The sequence below is a fragment of the Glycine max genome, chromosome 16 (genome assembly GCF_000004515.6).
Source record: "Glycine max cultivar Williams 82 chromosome 16, Glycine_max_v4.0, whole genome shotgun sequence".
NCBI classification, from domain to species: domain Eukaryota; kingdom Viridiplantae; phylum Streptophyta; class Magnoliopsida; order Fabales; family Fabaceae; genus Glycine; species Glycine max.
This window is the reverse complement of record NC_038252.2, coordinates 29,245,424-29,272,439: the sequence shown is the minus strand read 5'-3', so window position 1 is coordinate 29,272,439 and position 27,016 is coordinate 29,245,424. Positions and strand designations below refer to the sequence as shown.

Here is a 27,016-nt window from a genome sequence, read left to right as displayed (position 1 = left end):
CTTTTTTCAAATCTTCAAAAAAAAAAATTTAAAATTCTCTCTAATTTCCTTTTTTTAATATCTTCAAAGATTTTATTTTAATTTATCTTTTTTTTCTCCTAATATTTCTCCATTTTCTTTTTTAAAAAAATACACTCAGTTAAAACTGGTTATTCACATTACATAATGAGAACGCTCTTATTCCTTTCTGATTGTGGCCAATAATTGACAACGAGAACTACTTTGTAAAGGAACCACTATTGGATCAAATATCAATAGCTTCACATGAGATTTTTTGGGCAATTGAAGATGGATATGTGGCCGCGAAAAATGTTAATTTATGTGAAGTTATATGAAAACAACTTTTTCTTGTTAAAAAAGGGTTTGCACATCTATATATATATAGGTGTGGTATGAGGTTCGATCAAACGCATAGAAGCACAAAAGTAAAAAAAAAAAAAAAAAAACAGAGAAAGAGTGAAGTAGAAATAAAACCAAGGAAATTAAGGATAATGGAAGTAGCAAAGGTACTGCACATGAACGGTGGCGTTGGAGACGCAAGCTATGCAAACAACTCCTTTGTTCAGGTATACTTAATTACAACGTAACATCGTGCTCTGTGTACATGTTCATTTTACTCAATAAAAAAAGGTTTTGTTTTCTTATCCTTGGTTATATGTTTGCACTTTAATTTATAGGGAGAAAGACAATTTTTTTTATTTATAAAAAAGTCACCTTAGTCCTAAATCTAAAAGGTGTTGGGACATTAGTTCCTAAGTTGAAGAAAATTTTAAAAAAATATCTTTAAGGGTAAATTGATAATCACATTAATCTAAAATAATTTTTTTAAAAATTTAAATAAGAAAATTGATACATATTTAGTGATGAAAATGATGATTACTGTTTTATAAATGACGATAACTACCATGACATGCGAGAGTAATTATACTGGCATTTGTGTTTTTGATTAATTCTTACGAATTAAGAAAGAAAATGTCACGCACCTATAAATGAAGTACAACTTATGGGTACTAATTATTCAGTGTCATTGGATATAACTTACAGCAAAAGTTGATTTGTTTGACAAAGCCCTTAAGAGAAGAAGCCATAAAAAGCCTCTATTGCGGCACACTCCCCAGAAGGTTGGCAATGGCAGATTTGGGTTGCTCTTCTGGGCAACATGCTTTAATTGTCGTGTCAGACTTCATCAAAACTGTGGAGAAGCTTTGCCTAGAATTGAACCATAAATCTCCGGAATACAAGGTTTTTTTTAACGATCTTCCTGGGAATGACTTCAACAACATATTTAAGTCCCTTGACAGCTTCAAACAGAAGTTGTGTGAAGAAATGGAAAGTGGGATTGGTCCATGCTACTTCTTTGGTGCTCCAGGTTCTTTCTATGGCAGGATTTTCTCAAACCAAAGTGTGCATTTTATCCATTCCTCTTATAGCCTTCAATGGCTATCTAAGGTAGGTATATATATATATATATATATATATATATATATATATATATATATATATATATATTAGTTCGATTGACATTTGTATTTTGTAGGAGAGTTTAACCTATTCATATTATTCATATCGACATTCAATTACAACACACTGAATTCGCATAAGAAAACCTGAGTTTCATGATCATTTTTCTAAACAAAATTTTAAAAATTGACAAAAAAACTTTAAATATAACTAAGTCTCAGATAAAAAATTAATTTCATAATCAACCTAAATAACCAAAACTTATAAAAATACCATGAAAATACACCCAAAGTCAAAAGTCATAATTACTATATGGTTAAAAAACATATCAATATTGGTATCCATGTCCATATTCAAAGTATGTAGATTTAAGAAGCAAAAATTGACAAGTCTTTAACAGTATTGTCCTTTTCCTATTGACTTATGTTTGGAAAGGTTTCCTGTTGTGGACAGTATACCCCATTATGCCGTTCTTCATTGTGATATTGTTTAAAAGAAAGGCGGAAGGAAAAGAAAGTCTAAGAGTAATTTACCGCAAAATGCATACAACATAAAAAAAAAAAAAATTAGAAAAGTTTACTGTAATGTTTTCTAGAAAGCTATTTTCTACTCACTTGGGAACATTTTCTAAAGTCAAGTGATTTTCTTCAAGTTTTAAGCACAAAAAAGTGATTTTTCATTGAAATGAATGGATTCTTGGTCATATAAATTGAGTGTATATAGTTAAATATTTTATTATATTTTTTATACTTTTCTCTAATTTATTATTATAGTAATTTCAATATAAGTATATTCTCTCCTTTACCCATTGTTTGGTTCAATAAATTTTAAGAAAAGAGAAAATACTAAAAAAGAAGTTGAAGAGAAAAAGTCATTTTACATAGTTTGGATGAAAAAAAAATAGGGAAGAGAGAAAAATAAATATGAAACCCACTTAGAAATAAAACCTCTTCTGAGAAAACTGATAAGGGAGAGAGTATTGTTAAATTTATGTTTTTAGCCCTGTTTATAAACCTGGCTCAATACTTTCTTTTCTTTTTTATTCATACAGTGCTTCTATTTTAGAACTAAGATAAAACAAAATAATCTTATTTCCTATTTAAACTTATATGTGGGAAGCAGGTTACTTTTTGGCTTTTTTGTCTGATAATATTTTATTATTTTTTTTAAAAAATATTATATTATATTTTTTAAAACTATTTCATATTATATATATAAGTAGCAAACATGTCTTTACAAAAAAATTAAAAAAAAAACATTTTCTTTCTCTACTCTTTTCTATCTAACCAAATGAATAAAGAACAATTTTCTGATCTGCTTTCAATAACACCTTAAAAATAAAAATTCTACTCATTTTCTCTTCCCTTCTACTTTTTTTCTACCCTACTTCCTTCCTCCCACTGCTCTCTTTACCCAAACATAGCATTAAAGTGTATTCTTATATATATATATATATATATATATATATATATATATATATATATATATATATATATATATATATATATATTAACAAATTCAATTTTCCCTTAACTAGATTAATTATATTTTTTTTTATCTTTTCATGTAAAGTAAACATAGACTGTAATTTGTTTTAGTTCTTTTAATTGGTTTTTATTTTCTTGTTATGATAGTTTTATTTTTGAATATACATATCTTTTCTTTCTTTCGATACTTTTACCTAATCAATGTACTGAATTTGATATTCATCTTTTTTGAGAATGTAAATATCTTTTTTTATTCAATGAGTTTAAATCTAATCCAATGTTAATTTTATATCTAAACTTTCAATGTCTCTTTATATTTAAATTGTTTTAGATATATATTACTATGTATAAAATTACTATAGATCCACCAATGATAGAAATTTCACATGATTTTTTATATAAATTTGTAATGATCATAAATTCTTACTTACATTTTCATTTTAGCCATATGAATCTTAAAAAACTTACAAAAATAAACAATGTCTTCAAAATATTATGTTTTCATCCATAATTTTTTAAAAGTTACTTAATGTATATATTTGTCTCGGTACATCACAAGAGATAAAACTTTAGATAAATATATTAGTAAATATAAATTATAAAAATACATATTTATATTGAATTATTGTAACATATAAATAATTACACTCATGAATATTTTTATCTCATGAATATATAAAGTATATAAAAATATCTATTAGTAATTGTATACCACACAATATAAATATATGGAGAAATATACCTATAGAGAACTTAAAAGTTAGTAAATTTTTCTTCTCAGAAGTAGAATATAATTTTAAAAGAATGCATGAAGTCATAGATTTAAATCATGATACGATCTGTAAAAAAAGGATAAGTTTATAGACTTATAACAACTCATCGTACAGAAAAGGTTAATGAGATATAAATTATTCATTTGAGATTAAAATAATAATTTATTTTAGTTAATATTTTGTTTCATATTTTTAATCTTATTTAATTAATTTTAATATTTTTAAGTTATTCAAAAAATATTAACATCGACTTTAAATATTATAAAATTAGTAAAAAAAAATTAGTGTAAACTAATTGAAGAATTTTATAAATAATTTAAATAAAAATATTTGTAATTTATATATATATATATATATATATATCGATAAATATTAATAATTAGTATGTTATGTTGGTATAGAGATATATAAAGGTTAGTATATAATAAAATATGGAATATAAATAACAATTAATTGTTTGTTGATTTAATTAGGTTCCCGAGTGTATAGACAACAATAAGAGCAATATTTACCTAGGCAGAACAAGCCCATCAAATGTTGTGAGAGCTTACTATGAGCAATATCAAAGAGATTTCTCTCTTTTTCTCAAGTGTCGTGCAGAGGAACTAGTTGAAGGAGGTCGAATGATTTTGACAATTATGGGAAGAAGAAGTGATGATCCATCTAGCAAAGATGGTTGCTACATTTGGGAAATTATGGCTACGGCTCTTAATGATATGGTATTGCAGGTACAGATGCCGAATAATTTATTTCTTTATCCCATAATAAGTTTTGTAATTTTTTTATACAAATCAGAAAATTTAATAAATAAATGAAAGAAAATAATAATTTTATAAATATAATTTTATTCTTCATATTATATTTAAAAGCTAAAGTGATACTCATTAGAGATATTAGAAAAAAAAATAATTAAAATATTATATTAAAAAGTTATACTAACGCATATTTTGGTATTTATTTTTTCTTTTGCAAGACACTTATTATAAGACAAATGGAGTATTATCTATTATTTATTATTTATATTTGTTCTTATGTGTAAATTTAAAATTTAGCTCCTGAAAGAATAAATTTTTTTATTTAGTCGCTGGATGTGATAATTATGTTTTGTCAAAAACCTTATTGACAAGTTGATTTTGAGCTTTATAATTTAATGTTAAATTTATCATTAAATATTATAATATAATGAAAAATTGATTTCACAATACTTGCAACAACAAACATAATTATCATAATTTTTATAGTTTAGGGAGTGAATCAGAACTTTGTTATTTTATCCTTTTTTTTCATGTCAATTATCATAGGAAACCGGTTGGTGCCCTTAACTCTTCCAACTGTTTGGATTTAAACAAGCTTTAAATACAATGCACATTAATTATCTGTTGAAACGTATAATTATCAATAAATTTAGCAAATTAAAAGATGCATGGATATGAATCTTTTTGCTATTTGCTGCAGGGAATAATAAAGGAAGAGCAATTGGATACTTTTAACATCCCTTTCTACACTCCATCCCCATCTGAAGTGAAATTGGAAGTTCTTAAAGAAGGTTCATTTGCCATTAATTGTTTAGAGGTGTCTGTAGTGCACTGGAGCGCTTGGGATGAATGGAGTGTTCTTGACTTTGAATCTGAAAGCGGATACAATTTGACACAGAGCATGAGGGCTGTGGCAGAATCTATGCTGGTTAGCCACTTTGGTGAAGCTATCATTGATGAGCTTTTCAGCCGTTACCAAGAAATCTTGGCTGATCGTATGTCCAAGGAGAAAACTAAGTTCATCAATGTTACCATATTATTGACTAGAAAACCATAAGCAAGAAGTTTGCATCTAAAGTTTCTCAAAAGGTTTGTCGTTGTAATTATTGTGACTGTTTGCTTGATTTGTTCTTCTTTTTCTAGCAAATTATAACTACGAGTATTCTGTTGTACCTTTGGTAGTAGAGCTTTCTTTTATATATTTTCTCCATTCTGTTATAAAATATTTTATTACGTGAAATTACGATACGTGATTCGTCTATTATACGGAGTATTTCATTTATGTTGTTACTCGCCACACATTGATTAAACTCGATAAAAGTTTAAGTTCTCTTTAATTTACTTTAGTTGCTTTAATTTTATCACTAACCAAGATTTTATCAATTAACGAAGTATATAAAAAGTAAAGGAAAGTAGTTTAAAAAACTTTAATAACTCGTCATGTATAAGGCGGTGAAGTGATACCTAGCTATATATAGGCATGATGTGGTTCTATTGTATCAATAAAGTACCAAGAAACAATAGAAGATTCTCCCCTCCAATATTAAATACTATACTCCCAATTTAAATTAAGCCTTAATCCTTTGTTATTAATTTGTTAGCTCGTATAAAAGTTAGATGTAATCACTTTATTCCCTCTCTTATTTACTCTATCGAATGCAATGTTTCCTTTTTCTCTCAATTCTCTTCCCAAAACCATGTTTTCTAACATGGTATCCGAGAGAAAGCCCCTACCACCGAAGAAAAACTCAATCTTGTTGTGAGCTCTCATCCAAGTTTCTTTCACTTTCTTGCATATGGGCCTCTTAACACGACTGACCCGACAAAAAGTAAAATTAAAGTAAAAATTGGTAATTTTTTTTTTTAAAGAAAAACAATGATATTTGCGAACTTTTAGTCCAGTTTGTGTGGCCTTTTTCATTTGTTCACTTTCTAAAAAAAGATATATATTTGTTCAAGATAATTGAAACTCAACTTTCCCTCTCTTCTACATAAGTTTATGTAGGAGTTATAAGATTGAGTTAATGGTCGAACAAAAAAAAATATTATGAATTCAAATCTCTTGGATTAATATTCTAACAAAATACTAATAACTGACATTTATCAAGAAAAAAAATTATTTACAGTTTTAATCTTACTTAGATCTCTAAATTATGTTTGTCTTATTATTGTTCCCTCTTTATTCCATCATTTTTGTATCATACTGGACGCATGATTTTACTCAAATGACTATCAATGCTTCCATACAATTTTGTTATGGTCATTGTGTTTATGTCATAAGACTTAATTATTGTAATTACCACATGGTGTAAAGAATATTCTTCATCACTTCACTAGCTATCAAGAATGTCTTCTACATGAAACTTCACGTAAAAATATTTATTAGAAAAAACGAATTCTTTAATTGAATCTCAATATCTTAAAGAATTATTCAGTTTCTTAAATTTTTTTACTATAATAAAAAAATATTATATTATTCTTATTAATTAATATAATAAATAATTAAAATAACTAATAAAAATATTATATAATTCTTAAAAATTTATCTAAATGTTTGCTATGTTAATCAAACTTACTTCTTCCTAACAAATTTTTACCCTACCTAAAAAAATTAAAACATAATTAACCCATAAGAAAACATCCAAATGACAGCAAAAATATGAATTTGACTTCTCTTTATCTTTCTCTCTGCTATCCTTTGAAATTATATAGTTTTTGTAATTTTTAAAATTAAATATCATTATTAAATATTAACTTTTATGCATTATTATTTTAATAAGATAACACACAAATATTAACTTTTATACATTATTATTTTAATGAGACAACACAAAAACAACAGAAGTCATATCCAGAAATATATGTAAAAATGTAGATGTAATGATTTTGGGAAGATAGCGTATCATCCATGGCGTGAAACCCTAGTTAATAGTTAGTACCAAATGTCAAGGCTATTCTATTACGATGTGATGTCCCACCCCACACTAAAGTAGAGTCAGTGAGGCTTGTTGAGTTCATGTAAAGAAAAGTTCGGAGTGTCTTGGTGGTGTTATCGGTGTTGGGGGGAGTGGAGGGACGTCACTCTTGTCGTCTCCCTTCGCCTCTCTCCCAATTGGGGTTGGTGGCAGGGCGATGGAGAATTTGGTTAGAGAGGGGTTTATACAGGTATGTGAGACACCTAAGTCTTATTTGAAAGCTTAGTATAAGAATTTCTGTATCTGGACAATTTTGCTTTGATCTTTTATGTTAGAATGCTGCCACTTAGTACTGTATTTTCTGTTGAGGCTTATTATCTGACTTTTGTGAGTTGCATGGAGATTCTTGTTTGAGTGGATTTCATGTTACAATTTCCTTTCTATTTGTATCAATGCTCCTTACGGATGTGGCGTGCGAGATTTTGGTTTAAGTTCTGATCCTGTGTGATTGCAGCTTCCAATTGATTGGGCATGTTTCATATACATCAAGAGGACAGGTACTTCCCTAACCAAAGACCATGGATTATTTATTAATATTATACCACATTCAATTTATTTTAGATATATGATACATTTGCTCTTTTGGGAAAGCAAACTCTTAACATAGCTTATAATTGTGTGATCCATTAGATGAATTGGGATAACCTCTTTTCAAATTCACTTGTATTCTGTTTGTTTCATTTCAGATACTTCTTTGTGTATTCCTGCCTCTTTTTGTGTTGGTTACACATATTCCTTTCTTTTGTTTTACGTAGGGTGTTTTTGACATTTCAACAACAGAGGTAGCAGATTACATAGTTGGAGGTGTAATGGCTTGTGAAAGTTCTCGTTTTGATGCCGTCATAGAGAATAAAGTCCCCTTAGTCTTGAGTGTGGGAGCATTAGACATGGTGAGCTTTGGAGCGAAAGATACCATACCACTAAAGTTTCAGCAGAGAAATATATATGAACACAATAAACAGGTGACTACTCTATATGATTAAGGTATTAACTGTTAGGTTTTGGTCTCTGCTTGAAAACTAGTCATATTTGCTGTGATTACTTTAAGATCCAATGGAAGATTTTGCCCGTCATTTTCTGCTTGGAACTAGCTGCATATCCTGTGAATACTACCAAAGCAATGTAGTTTTATAAGTGATCTTATGCTGGACTATTCACAATACATTTTATCATTTGCTGTAACTGAAGATGTTTACCATGTGTTAAAATGGATGAAGTTGTTTTTATGCTAACATAACAAATCAATTATTTCTCTTTCCAGGTTTCACTTATGCGAACAACAGTAGATGAGAACAGAAAATTTGCAGATTTCATAGCAAATAAATTGAAGAATTCATCATCTATGATTTGTGTTTGCCTTACAGAAAAGTGTGTCTCTGCTTTAGATGCACCCGGGAAGCCTTTTTATGATCCAGAGGCATCGGGAACTCTTCTTCGTGAATTACAAAACCTTATTCCAACTAATGATGATTGACAGGTACAATGATTGGTCAATAGTATTATTTACCATAGCTATAAGCTTCAATTTTCTTTAATTTTATTTAATTTATTGCTATGAGGATTTTGTGAAGTTAAGAGTCGTGTATTTTTAAGGTAAAGCCGTATCCTCATCATATTAATGACCTTGAATTTGCAAATGCATTGGTTGATGCATTTTTAGAGATTAATGAGAAAACTAGTAAAGATTCTACTCAGCAACAAGTAGCTAGTCCTGAATCTGTTGAACAATTTCACGAGGATAATGTTTCAAATGCGTCAAGCATTGCAACAATTGTCTATACACCTAGTGAATTCCCAGAAGCAAGGAGAGGTTCTCATTTCATTTGAATTTGCATTATGTTCCTGAGTATTTTGCCATAAAGAATTCATTTTTCAATTTTTTTCACATTATGTGTTTTCTGCTCCTGTAAAACTTAATTTGTGTTGGCATGAAAATATTTATTAAAAGCCAATAGTTTCTTTTTGTGTTAAACTACTGTTCAATTTGACTGAAGTAAGGTCCTCAGAATTACTTTGGGTAGAAAATATTTCCTTTATGTCTAACTGTGCAAGTAATGTTTTTCATTTCTGCAAGCAAAAACTTTGGAGAAAACACAGCTTATATTACAGCAACTAAAACATCAGATACGTAAAGGAATTCCTATAATAGGAGCTGGTGCTTGGACTGGTATATCTGCTAAGTTTGAAGAAGCTGGAGGAGTTGATCTAATAGTATTGTACAATTCAGGGCGCTTCCGAATGGCTGGAAGAGGTTCATTAGCTGGATTATTACCTTTTTCCGATGCTAATGCTGTCGTTCTTGACATGGCCAATGAAGTTTTGCCAGTATGCCTTTATTTTTTTACTTGTTCCATGACACTTTAGAAGTATTACTGTTGTCCAACTACTAACTTTTATTCAAGTACTTTTCACTACAAATGCCTGATTTTTCAGATGCTTCTTAATTTGAACATACACAAATTTCAAATAGGTGGTGGTAAGTGGAGAAACTAAACAATGAAATGTCACCAAATTTGATTGGTAGTCTTTAAGGAAGAAACCTTTTTCAAAACAATGTACATCAGTAGGGGGGTGTTGAAGAGGTGAAGGGAACAGTAGGATGTTCAGGGTAAAGGTCCAATGGCTAAAGCAGAAAGCAATTTGGGTCTGGGTCATCATCACAACTTACTGGTAATGATCCCTAAAGGAGATAATAAATTCTTAGACTCTGTTGTTTGACTTCTCTGGTTCTCGTATAAACATAGAAGATTATTGGCACTAAATTTTTCATTAATTGATCTGCAGGTTAATGTTAGAATAGAAATGTAATTTAAAAGACCATTCATGTGACTTGACCTAATAGGATATCCTTTTGAAGAGTTCTTCATAACATAGTATCGGAGGCTCTATGACCAAGTGATCTAGAATTTGATCCATCCACCCTCGTTCTTCCAATAAAAAGTTAAATTTTAACACAAGGTAGGTGCACCCATGCTTGTCCATGCTTCAAAACCAAAAGGGCTCTTGTATGAGGTAATGTGTTAGAAAGGTCACATAGAAGGCCATTCAAGTACATTCACATAATGCCTTAAGGATTTTAAATAGTTGGTTCATGACAGTTAAGAAAGTGGAAATACTAACTCTCGAGGTCAGGTCAGCTAGGTATTAAGTAATTTTTGAAATTATGAAACCCCCTTGCCAGACTAGCACTGAATCTGTTTCTTTTACATTATGTCTAGCATATTGATATTTTGTTTTCAGGTAGTAAAGAAGGTTCCAGTTCTTGCTGGTGTATGTGCAACTGGTCTCTTCCGTAGAATGGATTATTTCCTTAAACAGGTGGAGTCTACTGGATTCTCTGGGTTACAAAATTTTCCTACAGTTGGATTATTTGATGGAAATTTTAGACTAAATCTTGAAGAAACGGGAATGGGATATAGGTGGGTATTTGGAAAAGAATTTCTCAATATATCATATTAGTTGAACTATTACACCTCTTACAATTTTATTTCATTTTCCCATTAAATTATCAGCTTGGAAGTTGAGATGATCCAGAAAGCCCATAAAATGGGTCTCTTTACAACCCCATATGCTTTCAATCAATATGAAGCTATTGAAATGGCTAAAGTTGGCGCCGATATTATAGTGGCCCATATGGGTCTAACTACAACAGGCTCCATAGGTGCAAAAACATCTGTTTCACTTAAAGAAAGTGTAGTTCATGTACAAGCTATTGCAGATGCAGCACATAGGATCAATCCTGGTGTCATCGTGTTGTGCCATGGAGGTATGAAAGTCACCTCGAAGCCTTTATGCATGTTTATTTTAAGATTAAATAGTAAATTAAGTGTTCACTAGTCAATTATTATTATTTGGGTGCTTATCAAAACAAGTTATTATTTGGGTGGTCTAGTGACAAAATGCAGAGTGCTTATTATTAATTAATAACTGAAAAGCACCTTCCTATGTCTTATGTTAGAGCAATGTATTGAATAATTTTATGTTTTCCATCCACATTGGAAAACTTGTTTGGCTTAAATTGTGTATGGCCAACCCAAAAGAGTAAGAAAAATAAACCCAAAAAAGAAAAGAAAAAAGCATGGATGAGGAAGGGTTTCAGTACAAAGGAATTAGAAAGGCTTTGATCTGTAAACACTAAACAGAGAAAGATTGGACTCAGGTTATAATGTGTTTTCAAAGTGTTGAGGTGCTCTGCTCAATTATATTTCAGTGAAGAATGCAACATCCAACGGGAAACCTTTATGCAATTTCTTGGATATCTTTTAGTGAGAGTTGTTACTTGAGTGTTAGTTTTTGGTGTGAGATTCGTTGAGATTAGTGAATGTATTTGTTGATTGTTGATGGTAAATTTTGCGGTAGGGGGTGTGAGCCATATCATCTTAGCTAGTTAAACTGTGTTTGCTGTTTACCTTGTGAGCTAAATTTGTAGTTTGTAGGGGTAATTTTTGTCAGTAAATTTTGGCAACTAGAAAAGGGTGAGTCTTGATATAGTTATTGAACCTCTCTACATACACTGTTCACTTTGCTTCATGAAATAGTGGTTAGTGTTTACCAACATTTAGTCCCAGTTTGGAATATTGTACTGGAATATGCAGGTCCAATATCTGGTCCAAAAGAGGCAGCATTTGTATTGAAGAGAACCAAAGGAGTTCATGGGTTTTATGGGGCTTCAAGTATGGAAAGACTTCCAGTGGAGCAGGCTATTACAAATACAGTCAAACAGTACAAGTCAATTTCTATTCATTAAGGTTTAACATGTTTGTACTTTTCATGCCAGTGTGCTGTACGCTACATTGCTAATATGACTGTTTTTATTTGTGATTAGTACCTACCAAATTTGTGAACATTATAGAATTTACTGATATACAATTTTGGAAATAATGGATTAAAAGTAATGTTCAAGACATTATGTTTTGATCCTCTAAAGTGCAGAGGGTGCAGTTTGAAATGCAAGTGGTAACCATTGACAATATTTTCATGAAAAAGTTATAACAAACCCCTAGTTTGTTATCCATCTGTAACCCATATATCAACACTACTTTTTACTGTTGAAAGCGTACCTTGCACTTCCAAGGATCTCGATCCACAATACATATAGCCAAGAGTGAGTGTGGGATCAACCATGTATTTTGTGATGGGCTTGCACAGATTGATAGATTACTACTTGTTGACTAGAATAATCATTTTATTTGCGTGTAAAACTCTGATTAGTTAGATGTCAAAAACCATGGATTATCAGTTTATCCCAATAGTTATAAGTTTTTTCACGTGGCTTCATAGGCACTTTTCTGTTTTGTGTGGGTTATTGTAGTGGGCCACTATCAAAAGACACAAGACGACCTTACCCTCCACTTATATATACTGTGGTTGATTCTTATAAATCATACACATAAAATATATATGAAGTAAAGAAGCTGGTTTCTCTCACACGGATTGTTCTAACAAGCAGCTGGTTATTCTTGTGATTCCTCCCTAAGTTTAAACAGGTAACGTTACCATCCTCCACCAGGTAACCTTACATTCAGTTTGTTACTCAATTTATATATTAGGCTTACCAATCCCTGGTAGTGTAGTAACTGGATTAAGACATATATAATTCTTGCATGGATTTATTTCCAGTGATACTATTTGCTCCAAATCTCATCAATCTGTAGATATAGACAATTGTCTGCTGCTTTTTTCTTAGGCCTTCATGCAGTGAAAATGAAATACTTGTCTTGTAAATCTCCACGACCTTCTTTTATGCCTCTGGCATGCTTTTGCTTAAGGACTTCAAAGTTATTGGGCAGCCATTCCTTAGCCTGGGTATGTGTGCCTTCTTTTCTAAGCAAGTATCTAAATCATCAAGGGTCCACCTACAGAGCAGTATCATCAATTGTCGTCCATTTGTACAAAAAAGAAGAATAAGAATCTTGGCATGGTTCAAAATACTCACGTGTAACCACCAGTGAGTCTGTGTAAAAAGACCAACATTGTCACTTTCGCCATATTGATCCCAAGGCATGTCCTAGGCCCTGATCCAAAAGGTATGAAACTGTATGGCTTTTGCATTTCCTGCAGATGTAACTACGTAAAGTAATTTCCTGACACGAGAACGTGGCAAAAAAACAATCGAGATCAAGACAACCAAAATAACTAGAGAAATCTAATTACATCAAATCTTTGTGGGTTGAATTTCAATGGATCCTTGTACAAATCGGAGTCGTGATGTATGTGAGTTGCATCGATGTTAACATGCCAACCTTTCTTTATATCATACCCTGTTATTGCCACTTGTATAGTTAGTAACACAGTCATGACAACAAGAAAAACTAACGATAAAAGCCCTCCTATAATTAATCTAAAATATTTAATGAACATAATTGAATTGATATCTTCAGAGGAGTTGAGTTCCTCACCTTCAATCGTGCAGTCTTCAAGTGCAACACGAGGAAACCATAACAGGACATTGGACATTCTCAATGTTTCCTTGACTACCTGGATAGAACACGAATGACGAATTGATTCTTGATATTAGGTGCTTCCAGTTTAGAGCTAAGTAATTACTTCATAGTCTGTACATCATTTTTAAAGTACAAACTCTAACCTTCAAACCATAACGCATGCTGTTGAGATCTTCATGGTTAATTGAAGCTCCTTCTGGCTTCATTTTGGTTATAGATAATTGTTCTTCCTGTAAGTCAAGATGAACACTAGTCATTTTATCTTATCGTACAAGTGAGCTCATGGTTTTTTATAACCAACTCCCCTCTCGTATCTAATACCCCCTTGAGAAAGAAAAATATGATTATCCATAAGAATCAATGACTATCTGAATGTTTATAATTACTCATAAATTCTATTTAACTATAATTGAACTAGACTTAGTAAAAATAAAAGAGGGGTTGCCCCTTCCTATTAGCACCAAAATGATACTTACAACAATAATAATAATAATAATAAAATCTTTAATTGGGTTTGGGTCCATAGTTTCACTAGAATATGTGCAGTATCTCACCCTGAGAATGTCCTGTGTTTCTCTGTTGTCATGTAGAAACTTTACACTCCACATCATTGCTGCTGCTGTGGTGGTTTGTCCAGCAATTATCAATGTCAACAGATTATCCATAATCTCCGAGTCATCAAGTTTTTCGCTGGCTGGGAGTGAGTCTCTCTGCAACATGGACTGAAGGAAGTCCTCTGGAGTTTCTTCCCCCCTCCTACGTCTGGCAATGATCTCTCCGAAAGTTTCCATGACCCTTTTACGAGCCTGCTTTAGCAATTTTTTTTAGTTCAACCATAATAAAACTTTGGATTTTACTAGGTTAAAATGAATAATATAGTAATTTCAATTGCTGCTAAGAAAATCAATATTTGATATTCTAACATGTCGATCATTTTTGTGTAAAAAAAAAGTTTTTCATTTATTATATCAACTGTTGTTATTTTTTCCATCAATCCCTAAGATTACTTATTTTACTATTTACTTTAAACTTTTCATGCTAAGAAAAAAAATTAAAATTTAAATATGTTTTTAATCTCTTAGATTTGAAATACTTTTGGTCCTCCAATTAAAATATGTTTTTTTAATTCCTCAAGTTCGGGAAATCTTTAGTCCTTCAACTTCATTTTGAAAAACTAAAAAAAATTGTTTCTTCAAATTTACTATCGTGGACTAAAATCAATATTCAATGAATTCGAAGGACTAAAATAACTAAATTTTTTATTGGGAGAATAAAACTAAAAGTGTCTCATATCTAAATGATTAAAGGGTAACTGGCTCCACTTAAATTTAATCCTAGTAAACAACACAAATTTAGATACAACTAGTTATTTTTTTAGATCAACTATATGTGGCTAACATGTAAAACAAAATACAGTATACTTTTAAAAATATCACTAACCGTGATGCCTTTATAGTATCTGGTGCGAGGAATCATTATAGGAATGGATAACATGGCATCAGAGACGGCAGTGCAGTCTTCCTCGATCTGTCGTAGTAATGAATCCTCCGTTATGCTCATCAGCATGTCACACATTGCATCAAATGTCATCTTTAAATGCAAACATTTCATGGGCATTAGGAATCAGAGTGGCATTATACGACGAAGCGTCAAATTTTGATAAATTAATCCATTTACTAAGTAAATATGAGAAATTATTTCATGTTCCGGATTATGTCATTCCAGTTAATCTTCAGTGACACATAACCACATTTTTCAATTTAGAAAAGAATTGACAAAATGTTACATGAAGATTAGATGGGCCTAAATGATCTTAGGACCATGTAACGTTTCTTCTAATAAATAATATATGTAAAAGAATTTTGTTATAATGTAATGACAAATTTTTGTTATAATAAATTTATTGATTTTTTCGTTAATTATCTTAAAAGTCATATATATATTATAATTTTTAATTGATTGAGAATATAAAAACTTTTATATACATAAAAATTAAACTAGTAAAACTTTGGTTTTACCTTCATACAGAGGTCCAACACTTTGAAACTTTTCCCGCTTTCTTCTAGCTTTTGCAGCCTTCCACATAACATTTTGTCAAATTTGGTGACAAATGCTGATAGGGAAGTCATGGAAAATGGTTCAGATAGAAGACCCCTTATTCTTTTGTGACTCTCAACGGGTACACATAACAAGCTTTTCTGTCCCACGGCATCTGCCATTGATTTTACATAACCCTTGTTGAATAGAACAAAGTCATTAGCAAATATGGTCCTTGCACCTTCAGGACTAGGAATAAATATGTGGATCTTCCCAAATAGCCTTGTCTTGAACCATCTCCCATTCCTACTTCAATAAAATAGTAAGTTATATATGTTCCATTGCCTCATGGTTCCATTTATTTTGGTCAAGTAGACTTTAATACAAATTTACAATATACTTGATTAATTTCTAAAATTTCAGGTCTAAATATTATATAAAATTACAAATCATTATGATCAAGTTTATATAGTACAAGATACAGTTTTTCCAATAAGAATTGGACTTTAATCTCTGTAATATATGCTAATCTTAATTCAAACTTTTATTATGTGAATTACTAAGTTGAAAGTTAAATTCTAATTGGATAACACCAAAAGTACCTTAAGAACTATACATTAGTTTTGTACAATTTTTGAACCAAAATAATAATTCACTTGTTAATGATTATTTTCTAACCAACACCACTCTCTGCCTAGAAATTTATAGTAGTCTAAAAATTCAACTGTGCAATAAATGTGTTCAATATAATCTGTGTAACACGATAAATCTAAAATTCAACAGTGTAATAAACGTGTTCATTGTGATCCATGTATAACACGATGAATAGAAAACGTGTTCATTATGTCTTGCACATAAAGCAATGCGTTTCCATGAGTTATCAGTTCTAACTTCTCCACATGTTCTAACTTGTTAAAGCTTTGGGGAAAACTTAGAGTTTTATAAGTGTTATTTTCCAATCAGAATAAGAGTTTTACCTTAGTAATATGCAGTCTTTTAATGCAAACCGGTATTTTGCATATTACCAGGGTAAAACTCTAATTCAAATTGGAAAACAGTACAAATAACACCTATAATAACTGTATGTAAGTTTTGTCAGAGAACTTTTAGGTGAGTAGAAAGTTCAGCCTAGGTATAATAAACAACTATCAATTACTAGACTAGAACTTGGTCCTTGTATCTGTTATATATGAATCTTAATATTTCTCTTCAGGAGGAAAAGCAGATAAGAACATTATGTGTGAGTGTGACCATAATAAACATGATTCTGAGCAAGTCTATAATACTTTGAGATTCTTGTTGGAAACAAAAGCACTTTGAATTTATAAATATGAAGACCAAAGTAAGTAGTAGTCACATACCACAATCGCCTAAGTCTGACAAAATCATAGCATCCTCTTGTGCTATTAGTGGCTGAAAGAAAAGAAAAAGTTTCCCCAATAAAAGGCAATCCCAACCTGCCAGGGATTTCTTCTCTATTGTTTGTTGTGGCTCTTTTCCAAGCTTTTGAAGCCAAATATGTTACTCCTATAGTGAATAATGCGACCATGATTAGGTCGTAATAATACTTCTGCACTACCAATAGTACCTCTTCTCTTAACAGATTCAACATCTCTTTTGTTTTGTTGTTGCTCTTTCTCAAAACAATCGCAATGAAAGAAAACCAAGTTCTAAGGTATAGTCTCTGTTATATATGGTTCAAATAAAGCTTAGAATGTTATATAATAAGGGCGTGACGACAGTGTTACAGAAGTCAACATATGCTTTGTTTTGTAAAATATTGGAACGAGGAGCATCTTTTAAGGATTGGCGACACAAAAGTTGGAAGATTCGTATTACAAGAAGACAGTAGTCTAAAGAAATTATAAAATAAGAAAACATTTTTCTCCTTAAAATACAATCTCAAATTAGTTATCGAACGTTATGTGTTATCATATAGTTCTTTTAAATTATATAGTTCTTTTAAATTTTTGTTCATAACAATATTCTCTCAAAGGATTCTTTTTGTCTGTGTTTTAATTCTTTAAGACTTTATCACTAATTTAGTACCTCACATATTTAACTTTATTGTCAAATTATTATCTCAAAAAATTTGCCACCACTTTTGTCCCTATATATGATAATACGGTGGCATGTTTTAGATTTTTGAAAGAATAATTTGATGACATATTAAATCTTTAAAAATCAAATTTGGTGATAAAATAGTTCAAGGATAATAAGAGAGTATAACTCAGTTGATATAATAATTAATGATGATTTATTAAAAAATATATAGTAATAATTTAAATTTTGGGAAATCATTTTGGTATAATTAAATTATTGAACAATTAATGTTGTGACGCATATAATTTTGGAAAAATAAATTGAAATTTTGTATTTTTCGTGAATCATTTAAATTGCACTTATTAAACACATGATTAAGTGAACCATTAGCGTTGAACTAGTGGCAGAAAGTTTGGATAGCTAGCCTGAGAAGTTAGAGTTTTGAATCCTGTTATTGTCGTTGTAAGAAGAAAAAAAAAGCTTGATTAAGTGTGTTTTTTCTAATGTAGTCTTTGTTTCTTTTACTAAACAAATATCTACTTTAAAAATTTGATTCACTATTTTCAGTAAAGTTTTTCTTTTCAATATATATTTTTCACAACACTCTCATTAAATCGAGTTTCACTTGAATTAATAACTTATTTGTATACATGTGTATGACAAATATTTATTTAAAATAAGAAAGAATTTTAGTAATAAATTTAAATTTAATTGAAAAATTATCATTTCATAATTCTTATATAAAATATTTTTTTATTCTATTTTCTTTTTAACCACCAAAGTGTGGATTATGTGATATTGTTTCAAGTTAATTCGAGTTCAAAACTTACATGTGTAGTTAGAGATGATAGTTATGGTCTAAACTAAAAATAAATCTCTTTTTATTATTTTTTAAATGCCTATTAAATATTAGTTAAAATAATAAAGTTTAAAAATGCTTATATAATTAAGAGATTTAATAATAAAAAGAAAATAATTAAGTTATCAATAAACTAAAAAGAAAAAGTCGTACTCAAACTTCATATCATTAAACAAGTCAAATACACTTAAAATTTAATTTATTTGAACAAATAAATCAAACTTAGACATCATAATTTTTTTTATGCCAAGCTTTAGTTTCAAATTGAGTTTCAAAGACTTGACTCAACTTTACTTCACTTATTTCACTGATTCACCTAATAATTCTCTGGGAAGAAATAGTGGCCTAAGCTGAACTTGGATGCTGATTGAAATGCCTTCCACTATTCAACAGTTGCTTGAAAGCTCCTTTACAGCTGAAATGGTACAAGTTGCGCCTGCCATTATAGATGGATGAATGGAGTTGTGAGTGACTGAGCTCATGTATTAAGAATGATTAATCAAACATTTTTCAGTGATTACATCAATGGGTCTCAGTGGAATGGTGCGTTAGCTTAGATTCTGATATGCAACAAAATTGTGACGACCCACTTCGACTGGTCTAAAGATTTTCTTCAAATGAGTTATGGTAGTGATTTAACTAAAAATGATATTAGTTTTGTTTTTATTTGTTTCCAAAAAGAGAATAAAATTGAATTGATATATGATGGAATGTCACTTAGTACCATGAATGCCGGCAGATAGAGAAAGGATGATTAGAAGTAAAATATGCACATATTATGTTTGGTTGAATAGATTTGGAATAGAAAGAAAAAAGAATTGAACCATAGAAGAGGAAGAGTGGGGAGAAATAACCAAATTAAGATCTTTATGAAGTGGGACTCATAGAAATTTCACCATTCCAACCAGACGAGAAATGAGTTAGGACACAGACCACTCTTGTTTTCTTTTCCACATTAATTTATACGTCCTGTTCCTCCTTCTATCACAAGAAATTATCAAGTAGTGTTGAACCACAACATCTTTAATTAATTATTATATAATATAATTAATAAGGTTGAGGATATCAATTGAATTCTTTAAACATTCTGATGGAAATTTAATTCTAACATACATGAAAAAAAAAGAAACTTCTTTAGGAGAGTCAAACTTACTTTAATAATTTTTGTGTTGAAGAATTAATTTTATGATTTTTCACTGTAATAACTTTAATATATATATAGGGCTATTAATATCTCTTAATTTGGATGTGTTAACATTCAAAACCAAATTTTTTCCCCAAAAATACTAGCTCTTCTGTTTCTCAAATTTTAATTTAAGGATATATTATTGTACATTTAATTTAAAAAATAAAAAATCTTTTTCTCTCTCTTATCTTTTTTAGACATCTTTCTTTCTACTCTTATCTATCTATTACAACTTCTCTCCTATCTAAAAAAGGAGAGGGAAATTTTTTTAAAAAAATTAATTGATAAAATATGATAATATTTTTAAATTAATTAAATTTTGAGAAATAAAAGAATAAATAGGGTTTTAGTCCATTTTTGTGTGTGGAGTGTTAATGCATATCAACTAGAATGTATATTAGCATTACTATATACTCCCTCTATTTTAGAATATATAAAGTTTAAGGTTTTTGTATAACTATTAAAGAATGTAATTAATTTGTTGAATTTTAAAGACAACATTAGATAACTTCCTAATATATCATTTATCTCTTTCATTATTGACTTATTTATTCTTCTTACACACTACTCTTACTAAGTATTTATTAAGAATAATCTTTAAAAAAATATTTAATATAGCATTAGTTTTGTAAAATGACATGTATTTTGAAATAATTATTTCTCTAAAAAGTCATATTCTAAAAGGGTGGGAGTATATAATACTATAACTAAGGATTATTATTTTTTAATTAAAAAACCTAAATTCATATATCTTATATAGAAGTTAATGAAGAACGATTAAGTGTGACCATGGATTGAACATTTTGAAAATTCAATCTAAATCCAATTAAATTTTAAAATCCATATACATTTAATACATTTAATTAGATAAACTTGGTTTAACTTTTTCTTGAAGCCGAATTTAAAATTTATTTATAGTTTAAAACCAATTTGATTTTAAATCTAATGTTAAACAATAAATTAATTTTTTTCTCAATTTCAGTTAAAACTATTTTTAATTGACTTCAATTATGATTATTTTTTTCTCAACATCAATCAGGATAGTTTTTAACTGACCTCAAGCACAATTGTTTTCATCCGATCTCATAGAGATTTTTTGTGGACCTCAATCGTTATAGTTTTCAATTGGCATCTATCCAGATAATTTATACAAATTTACTAGTTATTCAAACATTATCACACATTTTATTCAAATTTTTAATTATATATCCAACACAGGCAAATTCTCGTGGCTATTGTTTGAAAAGTGAAAAACATAATTGATTGGTCTTCAATTGTTTGGATAGGTCAGCAAATTCTGGCGCCTCCTCTTATTGGCATTTGTCCGTCTGATTTTGTCCTTATTTGAAGTACTCCTATGCAAAGGTTTTGGAAAATTGGGCATCATATGCAAGCACTTCACTTTGACATGTGTTCGATTATAACTCAAATAAATTTTAAAATCATTTATTTATTTGTTTTAGGCATCCCGGCTCCCTGTCTGACAGTTCTTCATTCATTGTGTTCTTATAACAAAATAAGATAGCAGAAAATAAGATGGTAGAAAAATGAAATCTTCTATTCGTGAATATACATATAATTTATATTATAAGAAATAAGAATTGCAAATATAATTCTTTTTTGGTTTTACTTGATATACCTATGTAAAAGTACGAAATTAATTTTGAAGACCTAAATCTTTTATTGAAAAAAATCTTATCAAATTTTAAATACTATCTAGTTGTATTTATAATGAGTTATTTTATAAGCTAGACTTAAATGTCAAAGAGTCTGACTGAGTTTGTTGAATATGATGCATGAGTTATTATAAACTATCAAATACAATTTTTAATTCTTATCAATAAAAAAAATTAGACCTAAATATTACATTTCCCCTCTCTTTTTTTCACCACGCTTGCTTCTCTCTTTCATTCCCTTCATTCCATTTGATTTCTTTCTCGCCTCCCTTTAGTCATCTCTTGCTTTAACACTAGGATTTTTCATCCTCCAGATTTCAATGTAGGATATTTATGTTTCCAACTATTTTTCTTCCTTGTTTTATTTTTGTCCACTCACACAATACCATGAATGTATCTCATTTTATACATGCAACTACATAACTATATCTTAAATTTGTTAAAGTTGTTGCAGTAGAGCATCTCTTAGAGTTATCCAACTTAAAGGAACAATATCAATTATATGATTTCTCCACTCCAATTGCTTTACTACTGTACATTTTTTCCTTTTTATAGGATTTTTAATGGTCCATGTATTTTGCCTGAATTTTTTCAAATGTTTTTTTAACATTTTGGAAATTATTTTTCAAAACACAAAATAGTATTTCACAAAATAATTTCTAGAACATAGTTTTATTTTTTAACATTTAGAAAATAATTTCTGAAACACAAACAATATTCTAGAAAGTGTTTTTTGGAATGTTAAAAATAAAATTGTGTTCTAGAAAGTACTTTTTGGAATGTTAGAAACAAAACATTGTTTCTGGAAGTACATTTCGAGAATAATAGTTATGTATTAACGTTATGGGCATACTAGATATAAAGGATATATATGATAATAAAAATTAGAAGAACAAAAAGATAAATGGGAGTATACTTGGAAAGGAGGGGGGTGTTTAGATATGACAGAGGCCTAAAAGGAACTTGGAATGCTCCACGACTAAATATACCCATTCAGACTCGCTTTTGTTCAATTATAAATAACTATCCAGTTTGATGGAGATTTATAGCATCATTAAAGTATATACAGATTGAGATCGTAGAAACATGAGCTTGTGATATAGCTACACCTAATTCCGAACCGGTTAATGCAAGAACTATAAATAAAGGACCTAGATCTCCTATCAAATAGAAAAGATCATTCATACATAGCATAGTCCAAGCGGACCCACTTAAAATCTTTATTGAACTATGACCGGCCATCATATTAGCAAATAAACGTATTCCTTAGCTTAATTCGCGAAAACAATGAGGGATTAGCTCAAGGAGTACTAAAAAAGGTACTAACGACAATGGGACTCATGCGGGTAATGAGAAGCTTAAAAAATGAAGCCCATTTCTTTGAAATCCCACTATAGTAATGCCAATTAAAAGGGACATGCTAGGTGCATTCAGCAACATTGCTGGTGCACCCAACAATTAGGTGAATGGGCAAAATTACCCTTGTGCCAAAGTTTAAAAATAAAACTAATTTAAAAAAAAAAAATTTCTTCTTCCGGAAGAAGGTTCTTCCGATAGAACAATTTATTCTACCGGAAGAATTTGTTCTACCGAAAGAACCTTCTTCTGGAGAAGCTACCGGAAGAAGTTCTTTCGATAACTTCTCCGGAAGAAGGTTCTTCCGATAGAACACAAATTGTTCTTTCGGAAGAAAAAATTATTTTTTTAATAAAGGGCAATTTTGCCCATTCACCTAATTGTTGGGTGCACCAGCAATGTTGCTAGGTGCACCTAGCATGTCCCCAATTAAAAATTAATTGACCAAAAACTAATCAGGCTAATTTGTTAAGTCTTCAGCTTGGCCTTTGGGCTTTTTTCGGCCTTTGCATATTTGATCGGTTGAAAATAAAAGAGATGAATTAACCAATTATTTTTTTAGGCATATAATCAATAAATCATTTGAGAACTTAAGAATTAATTTCATGCAAGATATGAAGCCTGCATTAGAATTCCTCTATTCTCGGATTGAAACTCACAATTTTACAAAAATGTAGAAAGATTAAAAAGAAAAAGAAAAAGAAAAATGTAATTAATTTTTATTTTTCATACCAACATTTTTGTAAAGTGTATTTTTTTTATGTATAAAATACGAGTTTAATGATCATATACCATAAAATAATTTTACACTGTCAATACAAAACCTATTTTCACATAAAATAAAGTGTATTCATAATTATTAATTAAAAAAATCAATAATTGTGAATTGTGATAAATCAAATATGTATGTCACAAAATCTAAAGTTAATTATAGTTTTAATATTTTAATTTATTGATATCATTTCACATTATTGATAAAGTGTATTTACCATGGAAAAATTTAGAATTGCTCTCTTTCAGATGAACTCAAACAAATCACTAGTTCCTGATGGACTCAATCCAGCTTTTATATATATATATATATATATAAAATAATACATCTTTGTGGCCTAGAAGTTTTTCACTATGACATTACATGGCTTGAAACTGGTCTTTTCCCTCCCAAGGTAAATGCTACAACCATTGTTCTTATTTCCAAAATTAAAAACCCTGTTTGTATAAAAGACTTTGGTCAATCTCTCCGTGCAATGTCCTCTACAAAATCATGTGTCCAAAGTTTTAGCCAAGTGTCTTAAACCTCTCCTTCCAAATTGCATAATTCTGAAGAGCAATAATGTTTTGTAGAGGATCGATCCATTCTTTACAATGTTCTTTTAGCTTATGAAATTATTCATCACATGAGGTGTAAGTAAAAAGGAAAAATTGGGGAAGTTACTTTGAAATTGACATTAGCAAAGCTTTTGATAGAGTTAATTGGGGCTATTTGGTAGTAATAAAAAAATGGGCTTTCATGAAAAATGACTTAGTTGGATTAATATATGTCTTCAGATTGTCCAATATGCTATGATTATTAATGGATACTCAATTGGACAAATTTTTCTCAGGAGAGAACTTAGGTAGGATGACTCATTATCTTTCTACACTTTTAAAATATCATGAAATGAAATGTGACATTCATAGAGTAAAGATGTGTAAAGGAACTCATATCCTCACACACCTTTTGTTTTCTATTTTACAAGGTAGATAATATAGAGACCGTGTCGTTCTTAAAGACATCCTTGATTCCTATGGCCAAGCTTCTCATCAAATGGTCAATTACCAAAAGTCAAAGGTATTTTTTTAGCTCTAACACATTCACTAGTTTGAGACAAAACACTTCATCTTCTCTTGGAGTCACAACAACAATTGGCACAAAAAAGTACCTAGGGCTCTCATCTATCATTCAAAGAAGGAAAGGGCCATCTTTGGATTCCTCAAAGAGACTCTAGAACATAATTAATCATTGGTCCACCAAGAATCTCTCCAAGGTGGATAAGGAAATCTTCATTAAGTCAGTAGCTCAATTCGCTCCTATTTACTACATGAGTGTTTTCCTCCTTCCATCCTCCCTTGAAGATGAATTACAAAAAAGGATGAACTCTTTTTGGTGGGGATCAAGTAGACAAATGAGAAAAGACATCAATTGGTTAAGTTGGGACAAGCTTGTTATGAAGATGGAATTTGGAGGTATGGGTTTCAGACACCTTCATATTTTTAATCTTGATATACTAGGAAAGTAATATTAGAATTTGATGAACAACCAAGATACTATAGTTTTTAAAATTTACAAAGTTAAATACTTTTCCAATAATAATAATGTTTTTATATTAATATATATTAGTTTAAAAAGTAATATAATTTCTCTTTTTGAAAGACAGTAAATAGTTTCAAGACATAGTTATTATTATTTTCTGGAGGGAGAGATATTATAGGAATTAAATTTATTAATAAAAAAATCTTTTATGAAAAACATTAGAGAAACGAACTTATATAATAAACAAGAAAGAGATATTTATTATTTTGGAAGTAAATCTATTGATCTGAAGGAAAAGATAGTCAGTATGTTGAAAGAATAATTTTTTGAACTATGTTAAAAGAATCATTAGTAATAAATTAATCTAAATTAGGTAAAAATAATCATTAATTACTTTTATTGATCGTAGAGTTGCGTACATTAGGTTGTGAGGCAACCTAAATTTAAGAGTGAAGGAAATATTTTTAAATATTAGTCCTGGTTCATATCCTTCTACTATACACCAATCCAAATGATTTTTTTTAAGGATGTGGGTGGACTATCAAATAGGTTGTTCACATGTGAACCATCAGTTTTTTTTTTTTTATTGGTCAAAAGTCCATTTTATCCTCACCTTTCATAGTAACCTAGCTACGACTTTATTCTTAGCTCCCCCTCGCCCCTTACTAATGATCAGTTCTACCACTTCAATTTTATGAGCGCATTATGAAAAGGCGGAAAACACCTTCCCCACCTAGATGCACGGTTGTGATACACCGTAAACTTAGACCCTCAATGGTGGTTCTTGCGGCGGTGGTGGTCATCTTCGCTGCGGACTAGCGGTTGTTGGTGTACTGGTCGAATGCATCACTTCTCGTCATCCCCAAATTCGTATATGGTGATGGAAGATTGAAGATTGTTTTGTTCTTCACGTTATGAAAATGATTTACAGGACATACCCATAAGAACATATCTTTCTGGTGGACAGATTTTTCATGTATGAACTGATTTTTTTAGAGACTTCCCAGATTCTAGTGGAAGATTGAAGATTCACTGAATATTGGGGTGGGGTGGAGGTGAAGAAGATATGGACAAAGTTGTCATTTTGTTTTTTCTTATTTGTTAAAAAATTATTTAATTTTAATCTGAATCATTAAAGTATTTTAATAACAAATATAATCTAAGGGCTAATAATAATGGTTCAAATAGATGTTGAAAGGAAGAGTGTTTCATGTTATGTCCAAAATTAGATAGGAAGGCAAGGAATTATTTTTTATACAAAGACAAAAAGTACTCTTATATTTATATCATTTCTTATTTAATATTTAGGTTATTTTTGTTATTATATATAATCAAACAAGAGAAAATATTTTTTTTTTCTCTTCTACTAAATAACCTAAATAATCATTTAACTTTTTTTCTTTCAGTTATTTTCTATTGCCCTTTTTCCCTAAACCAACCCTTAAATGAAATAGAACTCATAGTATAAAGAAAAGATTTTGTTGTAAATGAACAAGATATTGAAAAATTATCCATACATGAAAGCATAATTATTGATACATATCTTTTCACATAAAAAAGATTCTTTTGTTACAATAGTAACAAAATTGATATATTATTCAAGAATTGAAGTCAATTTACCTAATAAAAAAATGTATATCAATGAACTCTTATGAAATGGTTTTACAGAATT

General features: G+C 29.8%; 2 protein-coding genes and 1 pseudogene across 3 annotated transcripts; 2 read left to right on the top strand and 1 right to left on the bottom strand.

The window, feature by feature from the left end:
• The first annotated feature begins 392 nt into the window (after window positions 1-392).
• LOC100790489 (S-adenosyl-L-methionine:benzoic acid/salicylic acid carboxyl methyltransferase 2) lies at window positions 393-5,754 on the top strand. Its single transcript, XM_003548827.5, has 4 exons — window positions 393-566; window positions 1,045-1,449; window positions 4,195-4,449; window positions 5,177-5,754. Exons 1-4 carry the CDS (start codon window positions 393-395, stop codon window positions 5,531-5,533), a joined length of 1,191 nt encoding a protein of 396 aa, XP_003548875.3. The 3' UTR covers window positions 5,534-5,754.
• A 1,630-nt stretch (window positions 5,755-7,384) lies between these two features.
• LOC100789961 (toMV resistance protein Tm-1(GCR237)-like) lies at window positions 7,385-12,357 on the top strand (annotated as a pseudogene).
• Window positions 11,217-17,668, bottom strand: LOC100789430 (abscisic acid 8'-hydroxylase 3). Of its 2 annotated transcripts, XM_003548826.4 has the most exons (9): window positions 17,293-17,668; window positions 15,913-16,237; window positions 15,335-15,484; window positions 14,449-14,700; window positions 14,038-14,124; window positions 13,850-13,928; window positions 13,605-13,711; window positions 13,387-13,505; window positions 11,217-13,306 (listed from the first exon to the last, which is right to left on the bottom strand). In XM_003548826.4, exons 1-9 carry the CDS (start codon window positions 17,541-17,543, stop codon window positions 13,192-13,194), a joined length of 1,485 nt encoding a protein of 494 aa, XP_003548874.1. In that variant the 5' UTR covers window positions 17,544-17,668; the 3' UTR covers window positions 11,217-13,191. The 2 variants fall into 2 exon arrangements, with proteins under 2 accessions (XP_003548874.1, XP_025981828.1); XM_026126043.2 differs by having other exon boundaries at window positions 13,605-13,928; window positions 17,293-17,628.
• Window positions 17,669-27,016: the final 9,348 nt, after the last annotated feature.

Bases quoted from the DNA above. Each gene is read 5' to 3' on its own strand.
- LOC100790489 (XM_003548827.5), top strand. From the start codon at position 393: ATGAGGTTCGATCAAACGCATAGAAGCACAAAAGTAAAAAAAAAAAAA. The intron at 567-1,044 runs GTATACTTAATT...TATAACTTACAG, and splicing joins CAAACAACTCCTTTGTTCAG to CAAAAGTTGATTTGTTTGAC. The intron at 4,450-5,176 runs GTACAGATGCCG...TATTTGCTGCAG, and splicing joins TTAATGATATGGTATTGCAG to GGAATAATAAAGGAAGAGCA.
- LOC100789430 (XM_026126043.2), bottom strand. From the start codon at position 17,543: ATGTTGAATCTGTTAAGAGAAGAGGTACTATTGGTAGTGCAGAAGTAT. The intron at 14,125-14,448 runs GTGAGATACTGC...CTTGACTTACAG, and splicing joins AAACACAGGACATTCTCAGG to GAAGAACAATTATCTATAAC. The intron at 13,929-14,037 runs GTTAGAGTTTGT...TGTTCTATCCAG, and splicing joins GCATGCGTTATGGTTTGAAG to GTAGTCAAGGAAACATTGAG.